The sequence below is a fragment of the Trachemys scripta genome, chromosome 5 (assembly GCF_013100865.1).
Source record: "Trachemys scripta elegans isolate TJP31775 chromosome 5, CAS_Tse_1.0, whole genome shotgun sequence".
Taxonomy (NCBI): Eukaryota; Metazoa; Chordata; order Testudines; family Emydidae; genus Trachemys; species Trachemys scripta.
Window position 1 is genome coordinate 89,301 of NC_048302.1, and position 18,414 is coordinate 107,714.

The 18,414-nt window shown below is 47.5% G+C and overlaps 1 protein-coding gene across 3 annotated transcripts in view; it reads left to right on the plus strand.

Moving 5' to 3' along the window:
* The first annotated feature begins 224 nt into the window (after window positions 1–224).
* The window catches only part of THEGL (theg spermatid protein like), a 58,859-nt gene continuing 40,669 nt past the window's right edge, over window positions 225–18,414 (plus strand). The window contains exon 1 of one of the 3 annotated variants that reach the window (XM_034772768.1): window positions 225–314. In XM_034772768.1, the coding sequence (XP_034628659.1) occupies window positions 296–314 (19 nt within the window). In that variant the 5' untranslated portion in view covers window positions 225–295. The remainder of the gene's footprint in view (window positions 315–18,414) is intronic. The other 2 variants (XM_034772769.1, XM_034772767.1) reach the window with 2 other exon arrangements.

An 18,414-nucleotide genomic window follows, 5' to 3' on the forward strand; every position in this document is an offset into this window, starting at 1 on the left:
CCAGCCCTAGCCGCGGGGCGCTGCACCCAGCCGGTGCCCCTGGCCCCAGCCCTGGCCGCGGGGCGCTGCACGCTGGTTTCTAGCAGCAGGGGGCGCTGCAGCGCGCGGCGGCCGGAGTCGGGCTGCCCTCGCACCACACACCTACAGCGGCGCGCGCCGCCCCATTGCCGTGGCTCGGAGCGCGGCGCGAGCCCCGGCGGTTGCCGTGGCGACGGGGACAAACAGCGGCGCCAGGCGGAGCGCGCGGCGGCTGCTGGCAGGGCACGCGCCGGGACACAGGCGCGCGGCGCTCAGCATGGCGGGCTGGCAGCCAGGTGGGTACCGGGACCTGCTGGGGAGCGGCCCCTTCCTGCCGGCCGCGCTGCTGCTCGGTGTGCGGCTGTACGGAGCGCGACAGCGCCTGGCCATGCCGAGCCTGACCCCCTCCCCGGGGCTGGGCTGGGCCCCGGAGCGTGCCGAGCTCTAGGGCAGCGCGCTGCACCCCCCCAGAGCCCTGCGTTCATAAGTAGCGCTGCCAAGAGATTAAAACAATGAATGGCAATTAATCCGGCTGTTCACTTTAAATTAATTTTTGATTACAGATGTTTGCACTGTAAGAAGACAAAAGAAATAGTATTTTTCAGTTCACCTAATACAGATACTGTAGTGCAATCTCTTTATCGTGAGAGTTGAACATACAAATATAGAATTAGCTACAAAAATATGTCATTCAAAAATAAAACCGTGTCAAATTTGAGAGCTTGCAAGCAGGGGCGGCTCCAGGCACCAGCACAGCAAGCGCGTGCCTGGGGTGGAAAGCTGTGGGGGGCGGTGTGCCGGTTGCCGTGAGGGTGGCCATCAGGCAGCCTTTGACGGCATGCCTGTGGGAGGTCCGCCGGTCCTGCGGCTTTGGTGGCAGGTACGCCAAAGGCACGGGACCGGCAGATCACCCGCAGAAACGCCACCGAATCCACGTGACCACGGACCGCCCGCAGGCATGCTGCCGAAGGCCACCTGACTGCCATGCTTGGGGTGGCAAAAAACATAGAGCCGCCCCTGCTTGCAAGTCCACTAAGCCCGGAGAATTGTTCTTAGCTATTGCTGTTAAGATGTGTATGATTCTTTCCATGGGGGCCTAGCTTACCATGTCTGTGCTCCCCTTTTGGATTTCCATGTTTGTAGTGCTAGTCTTTCAGCAATTATTAATGCACTGCTTAGCCAAAGTTTTTCACTTTATTCAGCTCCCAATTAATATCCATTAGGTTTTAAATTACCTGTTTAGCTTGTAACAAATTTTATTTCATTGGAAAAAATTAACTCTGCCATTCACTTCTGCCTAAAACCTACTGGTGTAGGAGCCTTTCCAAAGCCTATGGGTTAAGTTGGCACCTACTGAATCATGGCACCAACCTTTGTCTGACTTAGTGGCACCTGTTTCGATCAGTTGGATAGGGGTCCAATGCATCCTCCATATGATTTTTTGCTGTATTAATCTTAAATGGCGGTCTAAGGAACAATTCGGAGCACTGGCTAAAATTTGTTTCAGTTGGTTTCAATCCTAGTTCCTCCTCCCATTTCTTTTTGGGGGATTCATGTTTATTTCAAATTTTCTGGCCCAGTGTGCATATAGCGTTGCCATAGATTTTGGTAATCTGGGTAATATTTGGAGGAATGAAAGCAGTTCAGGTGAGTCAGGTTAGCTCAGGCATGGGACCAAACAGATGGGAAAGGACATGTCTAACTTGGGAATATTGCCACTCCTTCTTAGGCTCTAGATTGGACCTCAATTTTAATATTGTAAAAGGGTGGAATATGTCATGCTAACTAAATTGGCTGATAGTCAAAATTCCTTTCCTAAGCCAATCTGGCCAAATGATGGGGTTGCCTGCTTGTTACAGGGTGCACTCGCCACTGGTGGAGCTTTCTCCTGGTTGACCTGGGGATTTTCTCTGGCTCGGTGGTGTGCCCTCCTCCGGCAGTGTCTGTACTAGTCCTGTCTCACCCTGCAGCCCCCCTCGCTCCAGGAGCCTCTTCTTCGTCACTAGTCCCTCTGGCCAGGTCACTATGTGGTTTCCCCTTCTGGGGGTTACCCAAAATCCTTCCACGCAAACAGTGTCAGGCAGTCTTTTCTGGCCAGGCACGGATGGTACCACTTCCTCAGTGGCCAGTAGGGGAACCTGAGCCCACCTACTACTCCAGGTTCCACTCCAGGGATCCTACACCTGTGGCCTGCTTTCCCACAGCCCTTGTTGCTCCTTCCCTGGACTCCCTCCTACAAATCCTTTGTCTAGGTGTACTAGCCCCAAACCCTCCTCTCTCTTATTATGGAGTGACTAGCCTTTCCTTTTCTGCTGCCAATTTCCTGCCTTTATAGCCCCAACCCAGCTCAGACTTCCTCATTCAATCAGGGGATTACTTGGCCACCTGATTCCTCTCAGCCCTCCCTCTTGGGTTAATTGGACCCCTTCTTAGTCTTCATTAACCCTTTGGGGGCAAGTGTGGAGTGAACACCTGTCACTGCTATACAGAATTTTGAGTTACCCCCAGGGAGAGGCCTTGCTATGTAGAATGGGATGATTTTTAAAGTTAGTGGACACAGTACTTCAAATATTTCTGGCTGCCACAATAGTTGATAATTACTCTTTAGGAATCGCTAGTAATCCGAGTGCAGTGCATTGGAAAGGGGGTAAAGGAACAACCAATTCTGCTTCCAGCTGGAGCCAATCTGGGGCTCCATGGCACCAGGGAATGAGACACTGTGCTGCTTGGCTAAGCATTATTGCTGGATGTAAAGTATAGAGTTGGGAAATCTAAATCCACCTGTTCTGCCAGGGAGCTGTAACCTGTGTATGGAGATTCTGAGTTTGTTACCCGCACCCCACAAGAAGGACCTGAACCTGGTGTCGAGTTTGGTAAAATAAAAGGGAGGAATATGACTAGGGAGGGAATTCAGAATAATAAGGATTCTGGGAGGGGCATTCATTGTAAAATATTTATTGCTCCCCAAAGGCAGATAGGTAGTACCTACCACCTATGGAAATGGTTTGCTAACTGCATGATTAATGGGGCTAGGCTAACTTGAACTATGTTTTTAATTTCCCTAGGGAGCAGGATGCCAAGATATCCATGAGGCTGGTCTGTTGTGAGCTAAATGTCCCCATAGGAGCCACTTCCAATTAAATCTAATGAAATCTTCATTGCTTCTGATTTATCCCAATTTGTAGCCAGAGAATTTGCCAATGTTATATATTGTTTGTAGGAGATTTGGAATAGACTGATCTGGATTTGTAATAACTAGGAGAATGTGGTCTGCATCTAGAAGGATTTTTGTCTATTGACTCCCTGATTGGATCCTTTGGTGTTCCCTAATTAGTATTGCAAGTGGTTCTAATGCCAAATTGAATAGGATGGGGAGAGGAGAAATCACTGTCTAGTTCCCTGAAATAGAGCAAAGGAGAGGGTTAGAATAGAACAGTGTTATCCATGAAATAAAGGATTTCCCCAAACCAAATTTATCCAGGGTAAGAAACAGATCTTGCCAGTTCACTCTGTCAAAGGCTGTCTCTGAACTGAGTGAAATGAGTGCATGGGAATTTCTAGAAAGTTGGTGGAATTGCCATAATAATAATAAGTGGATGTGTGTTATCTGAGCCAGGCCTTTTTAAAATAAATCCTTCCTGAGTGAGGTGAAGCATTTCACTTATTACTTTTTCAAGTCTCTTAGCCAAATTTTTTAAAGTATTTTTAGATCAGCATTGATTAAAGAGATGGGTCTATAATTGTTACACTTTTGCACATCTTTACCCTGTTTAAGTAGTACGGTAATTAGAGTTTCCCTCAGAATAGGAGGTACCTTTCTTGAAGGCTTCTTTGTAAATGTATAACAGCATCGGGGCCAGAATGTCTCTGAGCTTTTGATAGAATTCTATTGGTAGGTCATCAGGGCCAGGTGTCTTGCCCAGACTGTTTTCCTCCGTGGCCAGCCTGATCTGCTGCTCATCTGAGATTTGTGGGAGGATAAGAGTTTTGATGAAATTATTCAGTTCTTCTGGGTCATTATTGTAAAGAGCCTGGTCGAAATTCAAAATTTGATCACTGATCTCTTTTTGATTAGTAATAACCTGTCCTTGTTCTGATTTGAGTGCTACTAGTCGGGACCTTTGACCTCTCACTTTTAATCAGCATGCGAGAATTTTCCCTGCGCTCTCTCTCCTGACTCCCAGTACATTTGAGTCTAAAAAGAGCAAATTCAGCTAGTGCTGAAGTCAGTCTAATTTAATTCATACTGAAGAGTGATTGATTTTTTAAAAAGCAACAGAGTCTCCTGTGGCACCTTTAAGACTAACAGATGTATTGGAGCATAAGCTTTCGTGGGTGAATACCCACTTTGTCGGATGCATGGCACAGGAGGTGCTACAGGATTCTCTGTTGCTTTTTACAGATCCAGACTAACACGGCTACACCTCTGATACTTGATTTTTTAAAGATTTTCTTGGGAGGTATGTGACAGAGGGCAGCGGCTAAGTGAGCCAGCCCTCTGATCACATAGGCACTAATTAGGCCCCCTGGAGAAGGCTGATTGGGGAAATATACAGCTAATTAGCTGATCAGTCTGGGGGCTGAGAACCAACTAGCATCAGCTGAGGCGGGCTGTAAAAGAAGACCCAGGAAGGAAGTGAGGGGAGAGGATCCAGTGTGCTCTGTAATCCCAAGGGAGGGAGAGCTCTGTTTCTATCTGGCCCTGTGGGAAAGAGCAGGAAACCACTTGGCTGCACAAGGCTGTGTTGGGGGCAGGAATATAAATAAATAGTGTGGAGATGCTGCTCTCTGGAGAGTCAGAGATTTCTGGGCATCAGATGGTAGGGATGGCGCCTGCCCCTTTATGATTTTGGGGGCTTGTCCAGGAGCTTGACTGCCCCAGTCGTGCTGTTTGAGAGACACACGGAGGAAACCACTGTGAGGATTCAGCATCTAGATGACGGAGCAGACTCAGCAGTGGTTGGTGGAGCAGCAGGAGCTGCAACAGACCTTGCAGGCCTTCCAACAGTGACCAGTCCCACCACTAGCGAAACCATCCCTGCTGGCCTGGCGAGCAGAGCAACAGAAGAGCCTGCAGGAATTTATCAGGGGCAAGCACAAATGTAGCAGCCATTGTGTTGAAGACTGGTGAGTCCTGCCGCTGCAGGAAATGTTAACCAGAGCCCAGGGGTCAGACTGTGTAAAATGGGGCCTGCAGATGACCCTGATACATTCTGGTGACATTTGAGAGGGTAGCAATGGAAGCTGGCTGGGACAGAGGGTTGTGGGTCCTTCGGTTAGCACCCTATTTAACAGGGGAGGCTCAAGTGGCCTGTATGGCCTTGAGTGACGAACAGGCCGGGAACTAGGATAGTGTTAAGGCAGCCACATTAGACTGAATGGGCTTGTTTATGGAGAAGTACTGACAGAAGTTTGGGGCTGCAAGGTGGGCTGGAGATATACGGCCCAGGGCACACTCCCAAAGGTTAATGGATTGGGCTACCGTTGGCTAAAGCCAGACATGCAGAGTGTGGGCAAAGTTATGGATAGCATTGGAGCAGTTTCTACGAGGCCTCTGTGAGAATGCCCATGTCAGGGTTCGGCGGTGCCACCAGTGGTGAGCTGGAGCCGGTTTGCACCGGTTCGCAAGAGCTGGTTGTTAAATTTAGAAGCCGGTGTAGAACTGGTTCCTAAAGGGGCGGGCGGGTGAGCAAACTCCGGTCCGCGGGCCACATCCGGCCCGTGGGACCGTCCTGCCTGGCCCGCCTGAGCTCCCAGCTGGGGAGGCTCCCCCGGCCCCTCCCCTGCTCCCCCCCACACACAGGTGCTTAGGTCAAATATTTCTTTATTTGGTTCCTGAAGAGTGACCTTGCTTGGGCCTGAAGGGGATGCTTGTGTTCATTTTGGATAAATGTGGTTTGCAGGGTGCTTATGCATAGGGAAGCCTGCTGTGGCTCGCCACCCTAGGAACATTCTAGAGAAGGCCAAGGGGAGGGGGGTGAACTCAACATGTGGAGTGAAGAACTATGAGCATGTGATGAACAATTCCATATATGGAAAGGTTACCTTTGATTGGTTAGAGGTTTGTGTTACGTAACTTGTTATGGAAGTGTCATGTGCTATAAAATAGCAATGGGAGGGGCTCCTTGCTGGAGGGACTCTGCCTGATTTTTGTAGCAGGGGCTCTCCCTTTGTGCACATTGAATAAAGCCTTGTTGAATTGAATCAAATCGCATTGAATTGAATCGCATCGAATTGCATCGCATCGCAGTCCCTTGATTCTGCCCAGCATCTGACTCATTGGGAACCACAAAATCCCAACAGGCATCTGAGTGTTGAAGACAGGAACACTTCTATAAGTTGCAGAGTAACAGCCGTGTTAGTCTGTATCCGCAAAAAGAAGAACAGGAGTACTTGTGGCACCTTAGAGACTAACAAATTTATTAGAGCATAAGCTTTCGTGGACTACAGCCCACGTGCCACAAGTACTCCTGTTCTTCTTTCTATAAGTTGCTTTCAGTTAAGTCTGCAGCTTTGGGGCATGTGGTTCAGACCCTGGGTCTGTGGTGGAGCAGACTGGTGTGTCTGGCTCAGCAAGACAGGGTGCTGGAGTCCCAAGCTGGCAGGGAAAGCAGGGGCAGAAGTAGTCTTGGCACATCAGTTGGCAGCCCCAAGGGGGTTTCTGTGATCCAACCCGTCACAAACACATTCTCAGTAAGTTGGTGAATCATAACCAGCAATAATAATTATTCTTGGACAGGATTTTAGGAGATCAGATTTTTTTTTTTTTTTTTTTTGCAGCTGGGGAATTGAAAAGATTCATCAAATTGAAATCTTCATTACATTGTTTAGATCTGGTATCTCTGATAAGTGTACTCTTAAGGCAAATAAATCAAATAGTTTCAGATGTACTATAAACCCAGAATCTAGGAAATTCGATGGAGATAAAACAAAGTAAAATAATCAGGCAGGAAGGGGAGGACTTTTAAAAAAAAAAAAAAAAAAGGGGGGGGGGGGGAGGGGGAAANAAGTGTACTCTTAAGGCAAATAAATCAAATAGTTTCAGATGTACTATAAACCCAGAATCTAGGAAATTCGATGGAGATAAAACAAAGTAAAATAATCAGGCAGGAAGGGGAGGACTTTTAAAAAAAAAAAAAAAAAAGTGCGGCGGGGCAGGAGAGAAGGGGCGAGAGACATTACCAGGAGGGAGAGTATCTCAGACATGTGATCTCCTCCCTCTCCCCCCCCCCCCCCCCCCGAGTCCTTGCTAATCCACGGGAGTAAAGAGTCCCCGGGCCTGGTGAGGAGATTTGCGTGGAGTCAGGATCTTGGAGGTGGATGTGCTCCCAGTTCACTGCAGCCATGAGGGGTGGGTGTGGGAGTCCCCCTAGTGACTCCCAGAAGTAATAATTTCTTGATATTTTTATTGACATTTTTTACATTTGTTTTCATTTTGTTACATTTTATTTTCTGATGTCAGTAAATTAACTGGTTGTAACGGGGTCGGCACCCGTCTCTCGCAAGCGCCCCCTTTGCAGCATATCAGCCAGAAAATCACAATTTTTTTTTTTCACAGGGCTGCACCCCCCTTTTATGGATGGCCCCCTTTAGTTGGTTGGATGTGAGCCTGCTTGGATTTTAGTTCTTTTAACAGGGTGGCACCCACCTCGCATAAACACCCCAGGCCGTTGGTTCTCTCAGCAGGTCTTCAGTGACTCAGCCCTCACGCCAAGCTGCATACGCTGTTCCCCCTTCTGGGGTACACAGTCCTGAGTTCTTATCACAGCCCTGGTATTGGGCCATAGCTCTTATGCTTCTTCCCAGAGGCATTGCCTTCTTCAGACACCTAGGCAGGGTCCATCTCAATACCCTCAGCTGGTGTCCTTTTCAGCAGCCCTCCCTGGGGTCAGTTTGCAACCAGACCAGCAGGGCTCATCTCGGTACCCTCATCTGGTCTGGCCAGGTTATGTGCTCAGCCTGCCTGCACTGACCTTTCGATGATCCTGCTGCTCGTCCCGCTAACCAGGTACCCGGTCTTCGGCAGCCTTCCCTAGGCTCAGTTCTGTCTGGTGAGCTGTCTGCGGTCCTGCTGTTTATCTAGCCAGCCAGGTACACAGTCCTCCCTCCTCAAGCTCCACACAGCAAAAGAAGGCTGCTTGCTTTTTATCTGATTTCAGAGTAGCAGCCGTGTTAGTCTGTATCCGCAAAAAGAACAGGAGTACTTGTGGCACCTTAGAGACTAACACATTTATTAGAGCATAAGCTTTCGTGGACTACAGCCCACTTCTTCGGATGCTTTTTATCTGGCCCTTTTGGCCCTTTATTGGTCGCTTCAGCAGCCTCTCTGATTGGTCACTCCTCTGCAGCCATTCTAGGCTGCCTGACTTCTCGCTGCTCTATTCTGGGGCGGAGTGACGCAGGGCCTCCAGCTGGGGGGCTTCCAGACATAGTCCATCCTGCCACAATGGTATCCACAGATTGTGCATGTGCCACTTTAATAATACATGTCTCTAGGGCAGTCAACTTCTCTGCAACAAAGTGGTAGGTTATTATTTATCTGTATGACGTGATCGCACCTAGTAGATAGACTCGGTCAGAGCCCTGTTGTGCTAGGCACTGCACACATATAACAAAAGCAGTCCATGTCCCAAATCAAACTAGGATTTGTGTGTATACATAGCTCTTCTATCCAATATACATATGTGCAGATAGTCCCAAAACAGTTTCTATTACAATATGACCCCCTACTTTCAGATGCTCATAACTTTCTGAACAATTTTGCTTTGGGGCTGAAACTTTCTGTGCTTGGTCTCAGTCCAAAGGTGACTCTACATTTTTTTTTTTTTTTTAAATAAATACATTTTTTAGCTCTTTTCAGGTTCAAGAAAGGTGAAGAAAACATCCTAACTATTTTTTTAGACTTGAGAGTAGCAAAAATGGCTGAAGTTTGAAGCTTTTCGGATAAATTGTCTTTCAGCTTTGGTATAGAAGCCTTCCCCTGGCCAAGATTGTGCTGAGTTGCTCAGATTGAGAATAATTTCCATTTCAAGGAGTAAATCCTCACAAAAGGCTCCCTGCTTTGCAGAACACTCACTTGTATATGTGGGGAGCAGTTTCCATCAGTAGCACTCAACCAGCCAACATCTACACTGTCAAATGCAGTGACTTGGGGTGTGGAGGCAGTATCTGACCTTGGTTCTGACATTATTTCTGGACAGTCTGGAAGTGGAATGAACAGTTGAATACACATCCAGAGAAGGTCTGTTAGCCAGAATTGTCTTGGCCAGTATGGAGCTAGCAGAATTAGTCCATCTCATCTTGTGTATCACCCTGTTTATCACGAGAATTGGTGGGAAAGCATACATAAGCCCTTGATCCCAAGGTATGAGGAATGTGTCATGCACAGCACCCCCTCCCCCTGTTATCTTTGGTGGCAGACACATTTATTGAGGGATTTCCCCTCTGGTGAAATATTGGTTTGATGATGGAACTCTGCAGTTACCTCTTGTGGCTGGTCATGGATTGTCTGCTTAGGAAGTCTGCTAGATTGTTGCTGATTCCTGGAAGATGAACGCTTGACAGTGACACCATGTCTGTCTTGATAGCTTCTTGACATGCAGTGATGAGCGAGTGCCCCCTTGTTTATGTAATACATTGCAGACGTTCTGTCTGGCAAGATACGCCCTGTGGAATTCTGTAGGGCTGGCTGGAATGCCATGCAAACTCATTTTATCGCTCGCCACTCCAGGCTGTTTATGTGAAGGGTCGTGTTCTTTTGGGACTAGGTTCCTTTATCTGGAGACATTCAGATGGGCACCCAACCTGTTCTTGATGTGTCCGTGATCAGTGTCCTTGTCAGGGGACTCCCCTTTGAATGATTTTGGGATCTAGCCACCAGGCCAGTGCTGATGCAAATTGTAGCAGGACCATGACTCATGATCATTTGAAGCCTTGTAGGAGAACAGATTGACTGTAGCCAGGCTTGTAACAAAGGTAGGTAAAGTCTGACAAGTGGCATCACATAAATGCAGGCTGACATGTGGTCCATCAGTCCGAGACAGCTCTGCACTGTAGTTGACGGGTTCGGTCTGATGCCAGTGATTATTGATTGTAGGGATTGGAACCTGTCTTCAGGAAGAGATGCATGCCTTTATTGATTTTGAAGTCTATCAAAGGCCCTATGAATTCTGTCTGTGATGACTTTTTGTGGCTCACTAGAAGACCCAGCTGGTTGAACAGCTGGAGAACATGGTTCAGGGTTGAGGAGACATCCTCATGAGATCAGTGTTTGATCAGTCAGATATCTAAGTATAGATGGAGGTGGATGTGCTGTCTCCTCCAGTCTGCCACTGCCGCTAAGTGTTTTGTAAAGACTCTCCACGCTGTGGAGAGACCCAATGGTAAACCTTTGTACTGCTGGGGCCTCACTGTGAATTGCAGTTACTTCCTGCAGGATGCCTCCTGCAAGCCACAAACCAGTCATGAGCCTGCAGGGAAGGGTTGATGGAGGCGAGTGTTACCATCCTGAATCGAAGACTGCAGATATATTCAGTCTTTGCAGGCCAAGGACAGGATGACGATTCATTTTTTTCTTAGGGATAAGGAAATATCTGGAGTAGAAGCTTCTTCCCCTGTACTGCAGGGGTACCTCCTCTCTGGCTCATAGATGAAGCAGAAACACCACATCTCCCTTCAGTTGGCTTTTATGAGAAGGCTCCCTGAAGAGGGACAGAGAAGCATCAGGGTAGGTGGGAAGGACTGAAACTGGATGTGGTAGGCGTGGGTAACCTCTTCCAACCCCCTTCTGTCCATTGCTAGGGCAGACTGATCCCAATGGTAAAAGGCCAGGCAGCCTTCAAAGGTAGGGGGTCAGCTCTTGAGGGGTTTGATTGTGACTCCCTACCCTCTCTTCAGGCCTGCTGCCTAGAAGGTGGTGTGGAGTGATTGACGGTCCAGGATGATGAGGACTTTGTCTGGAGTGTCTACTCCCAAAATAGGCCCTCTGAATATCTACCTAGAAAGAAGACTAGATAGGTGCTCTCTGCCTTTGATATGTAAAGGCCTTGTGGCTTGGGGCCGATGTATACATGCTCAATGGGTGGAGTGAAGCTCTACAGTCCTTGAGGGAGTGCAAGGCATCATCGGGGTGCTTGCCAAACCATTCCGTTCCCTCAAAGGGCAAGTCCTCAATGGTGTTGCACCCCTCTCGGGGTGCCCGAGGTCTGGAGCTGCAAAGCCTTCCATGGGGTCACAGTGTTGGCCGTGGGCCTCGATGCTGTGTCCAAGATATCTATGGCTGCTTGCAGGGAAACTAGCTGGCCCTGGTGGTGGTGTCTTTCAGCCCCTCGCTGGCATCTTGTGGAAGCTTGGCAATAAACAGGGACACTCTATTCCATGTCAAGAAATTTTACTCAGTGAAGGGGGCCGGGTAGCTGGCGATGTGTAACTGTAGTGACACTGACCAGTGCACTTTCCTCCCAGGTGAGTCCAATCTCTTGGAGTCTTTTCCTTTGGGGGTTCTGTTGAACAGCAGAAACCACCAAAGAGCCTGGTGTGTGATGAACTGCTTGAGCTCCTTCTGTGGTACCGGATAGCACTTCTCTACCCTCTTCGCTGTTGGAGGGAGTGGAGCAGGTGTCTGCCACCATGCATTTGCTGGGGCCAGGATGCCGTTGTTGCTGGGTGGAGTGGCTATCCTGGCGGGAGCAGCACAGTGTAATATATCAAAGAGCTTGTGAGTGTTTCCTCTGTGACAGATGTCTCCATGTCCAGAGTCTGTGTGACAGGACAATATCCTGCAATACCTTGGAAAACCTTACAGAATTAAGATAGGCATTAAACTTAACTCAGTAAAGTTTATCGGTTCCATTGTATTAAAACTGCAATTGTTTATGCAGCATTGTGGGATTGTTTGGAAATCATGTGAAGATCATAGAATCATAGAAAATTAGGGTTCGAAGAGACCTCAGGAGGTCATCTAGTCCAACCCCCTGCTCAAAGCAGGACCAATCCCCAACTAAATCATTCCAGTCAGGGCTTTGTCAAGCCGGTCCTTAAAAACCTCTAAGGATGGAGATTCCACCACCTCTCTAGGTAACCCATTCCAGTGCTTCACCACCCTCCTAGTGAAATAGTGTTTCCTAATATCCAACCTGGACCTCCCCCACTGCAACTTTGAGACCATTGCTCCTTGTTCTGTCATCTATCAGCACTGAGAACAGCCAAGCTCCATCCTCTTCAGGTAGTTGAAGGCTGCTATCAAACCCTGACTCTTCTCTTCTGCAGATTAAACAACCCCAGTTCCCTCAGCCTCTCCTCATAAGTTATGTGCCCCAGCCCCCTGATAATTTTCATTGCCCTCTGCTGGACTCTCTCCAATTTGTCCACATCCTTTCTGTAGTGGGGGGGCCCAAAACTGGACACAATACTCCAGATGTGGCCTCAATCAGTGCTGAATAGAGGGGAATAATCACTTCCCTCAATTGGCTGGCAATACTCCTACTAATGCAGCCCAATATGCCGTTAGCCTTCTTGGCAACAAGGGCACACTGCTGACTCATATCCAGCTTCTCGCCCACTATAATCTCCAGGTCCTTTTCTGCAGAACTGCTGCTTAGCCAGTTGGTCCCCAGCCTGTAGCAGTGCCTGGGATTCTTCCTTCGTAAGTGCAGAACTCTGCACTTGTCCTTGTTGAGCCTCATCAGATTTCTTTTGGCCCAATCCTCCAATTTGTCTAGGTCACTCTGGACCCTATCCCTACCCTCCAGTGTATCTACCTCTCCCCCCAGCTTAGTGTCAGCCGCGAACTTGCTGAGGGTGCAATTCATCCCATCATCCAGATCATTAATAAAGATGTTGAACAAAACCGGCCCTAAAGATCCTAATGTCCTTTGAACTTTTAAAACTAAGTGGGTTTCCCAGAAAGTCCCTAAGAGGAGCGGGAATGCTAATGTAATTCCTCTGGTTTTCAGTGGTTTTGAAGCTTTGCCTGGGGAGGGGTCCCATTGTCTGGGTGATTACCTATCCACAGTCCCTTCAAACAGGTCAACTGGATAAATGAGTTGTGACCCAAGAACCCCTTAATACCAACAGGCAAGGGGGTTACAAGAATACCCTTATTTTGGTCTGTACGGTCTTGTTCACAAAAGAATGTCATGTGAGGTCTCAAATGAAAGCCAAGGGCACGCTGGTCATTGATATTGATGTGAAATGTATGTGCAATTACTGTGCAAGAGGTTACGTGTGTGTGTGTATATATATATATATATATATATACTGGAAATGTGTTCATAGCATCTGCATCACAGCAGAGGTGGAGAAAGAGGTTTTCTATCAGACAAAAGATGTTTGTTCACCTGTCTCTCTGTCGGGATGTTAATTAAGCATTGTAAGATAACACAATGAAGGTTGTGCAACAGTAGCAGTAGGCTCATTCCCATAGTTTGTACTACATAGTGGGTAGATAGAAATTTTTGTGAATTCCTAATGTAATGCTTCTCCGTTTGTAAGCTTTGTACCTACAATGTAGTTTCTAGTCTGCGTGAGAGAAGGTGCCTCTCATCTGTGGAGTACAGAGTGGTTTTGGAACTGTTAAATATCACATCACTGCACAGACACCTTGCTGCACAGCTACACCAAATGACCCGGTCTCACAATTTAACTGACATACTACATCTTCATGGATTCTGCATCCATTGTGGTGAGCTGAGGCAGTTCATCACTTAATGCTGGCAGAAATCTCCTCCATGAAGGAGCCGACGCTGAAAATATAGACCTGCAGCGTAGAGACCCTTGATGGAAAGAACACCTTCCATTCAATGGCTAGAGTGGTATTTCAAGAACAGTCTGCTGAGAGTGATATTTCTTGTGATGCCGGTCTAAAAGCGTGTGAAAGGAAAAAGTCACTTACTCTCCCTAGGCAGTTAATTTCTTATGCAGCATGCAGCCTTTGGAAAACCTAGAACACATCCTGAACTGAATCGCTATGGAAAAAGTACTCGAGAAAATAAACTCTGTTTGCTTAAAAATGAATTCTGTCTGAGATCTCTGCTGATGTCTTTCAAGACGACTACCTCATGATGGTCTACCAATACCAAATGACGCTGATATTTTCAAACTCAGGTAATTTCATTTTGGATTGGCTTCAACCACAAGCTTGCAGCCCAGAAGAGCACCTATACAACCGTTGCCTATGGGAGCTACTGTGGCTGCCGAACCAACTGACACCGCCACAGTCTGGACTACGATGCTGACATGTAAGGAAATGTCAGACTGTGGATCAGCAGCTGTGTGCTGTTGCTCAGCATGTGAAATGGACTCTCCCAAATGAACTTGGTACTGATATGATTTGCCTGGATGGTTTTCACACCCTGTCCTGGTTTATTGCTGGGGAGATGCAGGATTGCGAGACCCTTCTTGTTGGTTCTGATGTGTACACAGCTTGTACTGCAGATCAGATGCTTCCTGGTAACAACTTCAGCCGGGCTCTGCCTGGCTTGACTCTAGCACTGAGGCTAGGTCTATACTACCCGCCTGAATCGGCGGGTAGAAATCGACCTCTCGGATTGATTTATCGCGTCCCATCGGGACGCGACAATCGATCCCCAAATCGGCGCTCTTACTCCACCAGCGGAGGTGGTAGTAAGCGCCGCCGACAGAAAGCCGCAGAAGTCGATTTTGCCGCCGTCCTCACAACAGGGTAAGTCGGCTGCGATACGTCGAATTCAGCTATGCTATTCACGTAGCTGAATTTGCGTATCTTAAATCGACTCCCCGCTGTAGTGTAGATGTACCCTAAGCACGGAGGCCCTGAGTGCTCTGAAACTTTATTCATTTGTTAAATGGTGTGAGCAGGGAGGTGGGACCGTGTAGTTCCAGCAAATGTTGGGTGATACTCCAAGTGTTTGAGTCTGAAGACATTGAGTTCTTACAACATGTCATGAAAGAGTGTGATGATGCTATAACTCAGCATGTGCTACAAATACTGGAGGAATTTCTGACATGGGGATATGCCCAGTCTCCTACATTCAAGTTCTGGGAGAGACTACTTCTAAATGTCCATTCAGAGCAAGAGGGTGATTGGAAATTTCACCTACAAATGCAGTGTGCCATGCTTCCATACTACTTTATTGCAAACAGGCCCAACGATACCAGGTGGATACCAATCTACATTCCTGATACGTTAAATCTCTCTGAAGAAGTAAGCAGTGCCTTTGAATCTGGAGAATTTGCTGTGCGTCAGACTCCTGGTTCTTTCAGTGGCGTGACATGGGAACAGAGAAAACTGTCATCAAAGATTCAAAAGGCAGCAGTGGGGTTGATAGGACTGAGAAGAAAGAAGCCAGCCCTTGTCAGAGGGACCCTCACAAGACATGTCCCAAGTGAATATGGCAAAGTTGTAAGAGAAAAGTGGCCTAGCAAGAAGCAATGAGGAAGAACTCCACAAACAAGTTCTTCCCTCTGCACTGAAGTGGGATGACCAGCATATTGCAGCTCTTAACAGCAATGTCATCAACAATATGACAAACTCATTTGACCCTCAATCACATCCAGAGGTGCTTATCAACTTGTCTATTGGACTGCATGTATCATCAACGTACGAGAGTCTCAATTGAAAATGACAGGTGTTGGTGGAGAACATATTGTTACCAGCTTTGCCCGTTACTTTGGGGTATGCTCATTTATTAGGGTTACTTTTTTTGGGGGGTGGGGGTTCTGTAATTCTATCAATGTACTGCTTGTGTCACTTGTGCTCTCATACAGAGCTCCACTTCTCCTTGCTGCAGGTTCTCTCCCAATGGAGCTATCCTGCAGGAGCAAGGTTCCCCTGGGCTGGGTTCTTTCAACCCCAGAATCGCTCGCGCACACACACACACACACACACACACACACACACACTAACAGAGCACGTCCGAGAGGACTGGGTTAATCAGCACTCCCAAGCTGACCCTTTAGATGTCCCTGGACTCAGCAGGCTGGGTCGAACAGCACCTCCACGCTGTCCCCCTTATATGTCCCAGGTTCAGCACGTTCCTGTCCCCACTTTCATGTCACAATTGTTCTGCTAGTAACCCACTTGATGAGCAAACCCCACAGGATTTTTGGGTGCTGCAGGGATCTTTAGCTTAGGTACAAGAAGTGTTGCTGCAGAGCGAATGGGGAAACCAAAAAATAACCATGGAGGGTTGTGGGCCGGGGGGGGGCGGGGGGAGAGAAGCAACCAGCTTAATCATGAAAGTTATTTATTGACAGGTGGTAACCACAAGGGAGCCAAACAAACAAAACAGTGATAATATTCAATCTAACTTAAACTTGATTATAAAAGTCAGGTTTAGAAAACTGTAACTGATCACACAAGTCAGGGTCAGAAGGCTATACTTAGAGAGAGAGAGAGAGAGCTGGGTTCTCACCACTCCGTGAAGCTTGAATCGATCAGGGGTCCCAGGTGGTGATGGTAGCTGAGGGTCCGGAGTGCTGGAGACAGAGCCTCCAGCATGATCAGTCAGGAGAAGATGAAGTCCCAGTGGAACTGATGCAGATTTTGGATCCAGGCATCAGAACACTTACTTGAGCGTGGGTAGGGGTTTTTGTAGAGAAACAACAAGGGAGAACACTAGATTTGTTTATATCTAAACTGATGGCTCAAGGGAGTATACCAAAGTTGTATTGTTCAGGCTAAACATGGGAGCTGATCATTCCTGGCTTTGGGCGGTGTTCCTTGGAGGGAGCTCACAATGCAATTAGGGAGCTTCGCTATTTTGGATACCAATAAAGGATTTATTACTAGAACTGGTCTGATAACTACTGAGCTGGGTGTGTGCAGGCGTGGGTTCATTAACATCTGGAGCAGAGATTTTCCCCCTACCCCTCCATGATGCAGTGCTTCCCTGCTCTTCTGGTCCCAGAGTTCCATGTGGTTCTTGCCTTGGAATCTCTGTTCTCCATTGGTTCAAGCAGAGGCTGGGGGGGTGGGGAAGGACTTTTGTGAGTCAGACAGGCTGGATACTGTGCCCTGGTTCCCCACGAACACAGAGCTGCTAGGTAACAATATGAAGAGACTTTGTGAGAGGTGCACTTGACTTTGATGGGACATGTAGCTTCTTCAGCCCTGTCAAGAGACCTGATATCAAAACATTTGCAGACATGGCCAAGAAGACCAAATTTAAGTCTGGCAAGGGAGGGACAATCACAGCAGTTGTTAGTCCAGAAATAGTTTTCCACAGAGCCCTGTCCTTAGCAAGAGGCAGAGATGATGTTTCAATGGCAGCTGCTCTTAGTCACCCAGTAGGACCTGTGCCTGCGTCGCTTACCCATGGAACAGTGAGAAGATCAGACAAAGCTGAATTAGGGAATCAGCTGGAAGTTCAAGCTGAAAGAATCCATGAGCGAAGAGCAGGCTACGAAGAAACCACATTGTACACCAGAGATGCCATGGCTGTCACACAAATGATGGCTGGAGACAAATTCCACACATTCGATGATTTAACTGCTGAATACTTGAGGCAGGGCCTAAAATAATTTGACAAAGCTAATTCTGTAATTGAAGGCTTTGACAGATATGACAAAAGTAACTCTGTGAAAACTGCAGAAAGACCATGCCAGACAGGATCTAAGATTGGATGCAAGAAATAGCAGGTGATTGGTGGGTGCCCTATACCTTCTTGGAAAAAATTTCTAAACATGGCATCTGACAAGCAGTCACTGGTAAAATTCCTGTGACTGTATGGTTCAAAATGCACCTGAATGTCTGAGCCCCCGCAACACAAACACTCCTTGTTGGTGGCTTTTCCAGTGGTGAAGTAGCAAAGTCCATCACCAGGAGAGGTGCTGAAGAAGCTCAAGACTTGTACAGTACTCAAGAGGAAGTAGACACAAGGATGCCTCTACATCCTATAGATACCAATATGTCTTTTGGGTCTCTTGCTGTCAAAGAAACCATTGTAATTAAGTTAGCTGATAGAGATGTTTTGGTCATTGCTGTTCACTTCTTTCAAAAAATGGAACACTGAGATAATGTGTGTATTGAAACAGGCATCATTACTAGCACAACTGACAAGCATTGCTTCATGCCCATGCATGCAATCTGTGACGCACTCACTTTTGACTTCTGCAGGTAACTTTGTGTCATCCCTGTTTGGTTGCGGGGAGGGGAGATCTGTTTAATGTTGTCAAAAGAAAGGGAGCTTACTGCTTCAGAGATCTTGTTAAATTGTGAGAGACAAGCTGCAATTTCTGCAGCAAGGAAGTTGGTAGCAGTGCTGTAAGACCAGAGTGAGGGGAAAAAAGGAGACTGAGACCTACGTTGTTTGTGCCTCCGTCTGTCCATCAAAAAGAACAGGTCACTGGCCAAACTCCCACCTTGCGAGGACAGTTCTGATCAGCAAGTCAAAAGAGCATGTTGGCAAACAAAGATTT